This window comes from Corapipo altera, unplaced genomic scaffold (genome assembly GCF_003945725.1).
Source record: "Corapipo altera isolate COAL_440 unplaced genomic scaffold, ASM394572v1 98, whole genome shotgun sequence".
Lineage (NCBI taxonomy): Eukaryota > Metazoa > Chordata > Aves > Passeriformes > Pipridae > Corapipo > Corapipo altera.
This window is the reverse complement of record NW_020884914.1, coordinates 7,296,512-7,300,296: the sequence shown is the minus strand read 5'-3', so window position 1 is coordinate 7,300,296 and position 3,785 is coordinate 7,296,512. Positions and strand designations below refer to the sequence as shown.

The following is a 3,785-nucleotide window of genomic DNA, read 5'->3' as shown; positions in this document are numbered from 1 at the left end:
CGGCTGCTCTCGCAGGAGCCGAAACCTCGCGAGACCTCGGCTCTTCACACGTGTGGAGGGGCGTGTCCGTGAAGCCGCTGCCGCCGCCATGATGGGTGTGGGCTGCCCTTACCCGCCCCCCCCGTGGGCGGGGTCGCCCACCCGTGTGTCCTGGCACACAAGGCTGCGAGGAGGGTCACGGTGCCCCTGCAGCACTCCAGTTGCTGCCCCAGCCCCACTGTGGCCTCTCACCCCTCCTGGCAGAGTCTATGGTGCCCACCCAGCCACTCCCTCACACCCCACTGGGGGCCCTGAGGGGGTTAGAGGGGGGTCCCCGCAGGCCAGGCTGGGGTGGGGACCCCACGGCCCCATGGTGACAGGGGGTTCCAGGGCCTTGGGCGGCCCCCCGAGATCCCCCCAGTTGTGCAGTGTGGCGCATTAGGGGGTTTTAGGGGACCCCACTGCCACCACCGCGGCTTTCGGGGCGGGAGCCGGACCCCCGGAGCGGGTTGGCCCGTTCCCGGGGAGGGGATGCCCAGAATAGCTCCGCTATCCGATTCCCGCTGGAGGGGCCTCGTTCCCCCTAGGGGCTGACATTTGAGCCCGGCAGCGGCACAGACTGTCTGGACTTCCCGGAATCTCCCGGCACCGCCGTGGTCCCCCGGGACGAGCAGGGGATGGCGGGCGGGAGGCGCCGTGGGGGCGGTGGGCGGCGGGGGGGACCCCAGCAGCACACGGGGACCCCCCAGGCAGCCCCGCCGCCCGCACCCCTCTGCCCCGCAGCCCCCACGGCCCAGCCAGCGGGCGCTGCCCCCAAAGCCGGCCGCCCCAAGAAGGCTGTGGAGGAACGGGCGGCGAGGGCTCCGGACGTGGACTCGCTGGGCTTCCAGGCCATGGACCGCAACGTGCCGGGGCTGTCCCACGTCATCCTAAAGAAGCTCAACATGGAGAGCTACGAGGACTACAAGTGAGTGAGCACTCATGGGTGCACGTTCCCCACCCCGCCCTGGCCAGGCCATCCCATGTATCCCCCCACAGCTGGCGTGTCTGTCCTGGCTCATCCCACCCTCCCGGCCCAGCCCATATGTGGGCTCTGATGGGCTCCTGGGTGCACCCCTCCAGGGATCCCAGCTCCCCATCCCCACCCAGGCCAGGATACTCCTGGCTGGAGATAAAAATCCTGGCAGGCTCGGAGGAAGGACGTCAGCCCCACTGTGGTTGCAGTGGGCTGGATCCTGTTCACCCCCCAACATGTGCAGGTCTGCCATGGACGGGAGGAAGAGCGGCAGTGATTTTGGCATCCGGACTTACTTTGACATGTTCCAGAAGATGGAGGACACCTTCAAGTTTTGTGCTGAATGCAAGAAGCTCCCTGATGCCCTCCCTGACCCCAAAAGCCTCCGGCGTTGCAAGAGGTATGGAAGGGATGGTCTGATGGCACAGGGATGGATCCATCCCTCGCTTCTAGCCCAGTGGCTGGAGTGCAGTGAGGGGTGTCTGGCCCCAGCACCCACCTTCAACCTGAGGGCACCCCCAGAACAGTGACACAGCCCTGGGAGGGGGTGAGCCAGGCTCAGCAGGACAGATCCTGCCCCCTTTCCCATGGCTGGGCTTGCTGCCTGTCTACCCAGGTGCCAAAACGTCTACTACTGTGGCGTGGCATGCCAGCGTGCCAACTGGCCACTGCACAAGAAGTTCTGCAAGAAGCTGAAACTGGTGGCCCTGGATCGGTTGGTGGAGTGGCTCGTCTTCACAGGTTGGACATGTCCCCCCCAGCCTGCCTGACCCCCATCCCAGGCTGCACAGGTCCCATGGTGGGATGCAGGGTCCCTCCCCCAGCCCCTCTCCTCTAGCACTCCTACAGCACAGGTGGGATGGGCAGCCTGAGCTGTGGGGCCACCACTGCGCCCTCCAGCCTTCTCCCTACCTCCAGGAGACATCCCCTTCCCCACGGAGACCTGGACAAAACCCGCCCAGGATGTGAAGGGTTGGGAGGACTGGTTCTCCATGCAGGAGCAGCTGGAGGAGAAGCTGGGTGCCATCGTGGCCGGGCGGTACATGACCCTGCTCTGGGCTAACGCTGGGAAGCCCCGGCCGGAGGACGGGGAGCTGCGCCAGTCCATCCGCCGCCTGGTCACCGACTTCCACTCACGGCCGCTCACCATCGGCCTGGGGCTGCGGCTTTTCAGCATCGACCCCCTTGCCAGGCCCCTCACCGTGCACGTGGTGGGGGCCTCCCACGTGGAGACCCTCAATACCCGGCTGACGGACTACGACGAGCTGACACGGATGTTTCCGGGGCACCAGGGCGTGGAGATGGTGATGGTGGGTGTGGACGTGGTGGACGGACCCATCATGAGGCCACCCCTGGCCATGCCAGCGCCCCGGGGAAGGGTCTATCTCAGCAGCTACAAGGGGCTCTACCATGACTTCTGGGAAAGCCACGTGGAGACCAAGCTGGTTGCCCGTCCTGACCTGGTGGTGGGATTTCACCCAGGTGAGTGCCTGTGCTGTGAAGAGGCTGGACCCTCACACCTGGGAGCGGGACATCCCCGCAGGGCACAGGATAGAGACTTGGGAACCACCCTGAGCACCCTGAAGCACCTGGCCTGCAGGTGGCATGGGACATGCCCAGGGTTTTGCACCGAGGTACAGTGGGCAGCTGGGGTGATCCCTTGGGATGTGGCTGCCTCGTCCCCCACCAGGCACTCGTTGTCCTGCCTGTGTCACCCACCTGCTGGTCAGAGGGGTCTCTGCTTCAGGGCTTGGTGCTGTGCTCAGCACAGGACCAGAGTTTGGAGTACCCCCTGTGCTGGTGGGGAGCCAGACCTCACCTTGCTGAGGGTTTCCAAACATTATCACCAGTACCACCGTGTGCCCTGGGGTCCCTAGCATGGAGTGGGTGCAATTGGAGCTGGCTTTCCCCAGCTCCACACATCTGTCTCCCCATATTCCCAAATGTCTCCCATGTCCCCAGTGTCCCACCATGTCCCCACCTGGCAGATGGACTCAAGGATCTCCATGTACCTCTCCTCCACCTGCCTCAGCTCCTGGAGGCAGCACAGCCTCTAGTTCACCTCTGCCTTCTGTGGGGACAGAGGGACACAGCTGTGGAGCCAGGGTGGGATGGGAGGGGGGTGAAACTCTCACTGCTGTGACCCCACAGGTTTCCACGCCTGCCCAGACCTGCTGGCGGGGTGGCTGCCCACCCTGCTGCTGCTGCGGGACTATGGCCTGCCTGTGCTCTTCACTGTGTACAGGTGAGTGCAGCCCCACAGCCCCACGGCCCCTGAACTGGCACAGCTGCCCGGTGACAGGCCTGTCCTCCACTCTCCCGCAGCGAGCAGGAGCTGAAGGCCTCCCTGCAGATCCTCGTGGAGCTCGAGACACACATTGTGGGCTACGCCAGCAACCCCTTTGCCTCCCTGCGGCCCGAGCAGGTCTACTCCAGCCCCAACAAGGCGCCCGTCTACTGCAGCTCCCACTACATCGCCCTGCTGGGAGCAGAGGTGTCTGCTGTGCCAGGGGCCGAGGGGCTGGAGGATGATGATGATGGCTGGCAGGGAGGGGAGCCCAGTGCTGCTGCTGTGGGCGGGGGCATCACCCCAGCGCTGGGCTGATCCCGCACAGTCAGCACCGTCCTACCTGCCCTGCCCAGCTGCCCCCCAGCCCTCGCTGCCCCATCCCAGGACCTCATCTCCCCATCCCAGGATCAGCGATCCAGCCATCCCTCACTGCACACATCCAGGCCTGGGGGAACGCAGCACCCTGGCACAGGCATGGCACCCCTCCACAGCCCCAAATAA

The 3,785-nt window shown here is 65.5% G+C and overlaps 1 protein-coding gene across 1 annotated transcript; it reads left to right on the top strand.

Annotated features, from left to right (window-relative positions):
• Positions 1 to 656: 656 nt before the first annotated feature.
• Positions 657 to 3,727, top strand: MSS51 (MSS51 mitochondrial translational activator). Its single transcript, XM_027654788.1, has 6 exons — positions 657 to 946; positions 1,239 to 1,394; positions 1,611 to 1,735; positions 1,913 to 2,476; positions 3,146 to 3,239; positions 3,320 to 3,727. Exons 1-6 carry the CDS (start codon positions 657 to 659, stop codon positions 3,597 to 3,599), a joined length of 1,509 nt encoding a protein of 502 aa, XP_027510589.1. The 3' UTR covers positions 3,600 to 3,727.
• Positions 3,728 to 3,785: the final 58 nt, after the last annotated feature.

Bases quoted from the DNA above. Each gene is read 5' to 3' on its own strand.
- MSS51 (XM_027654788.1), top strand. From the start codon at position 657: ATGGCGGGCGGGAGGCGCCGTGGGGGCGGTGGGCGGCGGGGGGGACCC. The intron at 1,736-1,912 runs GTTGGACATGTC...CCCTACCTCCAG, and splicing joins GGAGTGGCTCGTCTTCACAG to GAGACATCCCCTTCCCCACG. The intron at 3,240-3,319 runs GTGAGTGCAGCC...ACTCTCCCGCAG, and splicing joins GTGCTCTTCACTGTGTACAG to CGAGCAGGAGCTGAAGGCCT.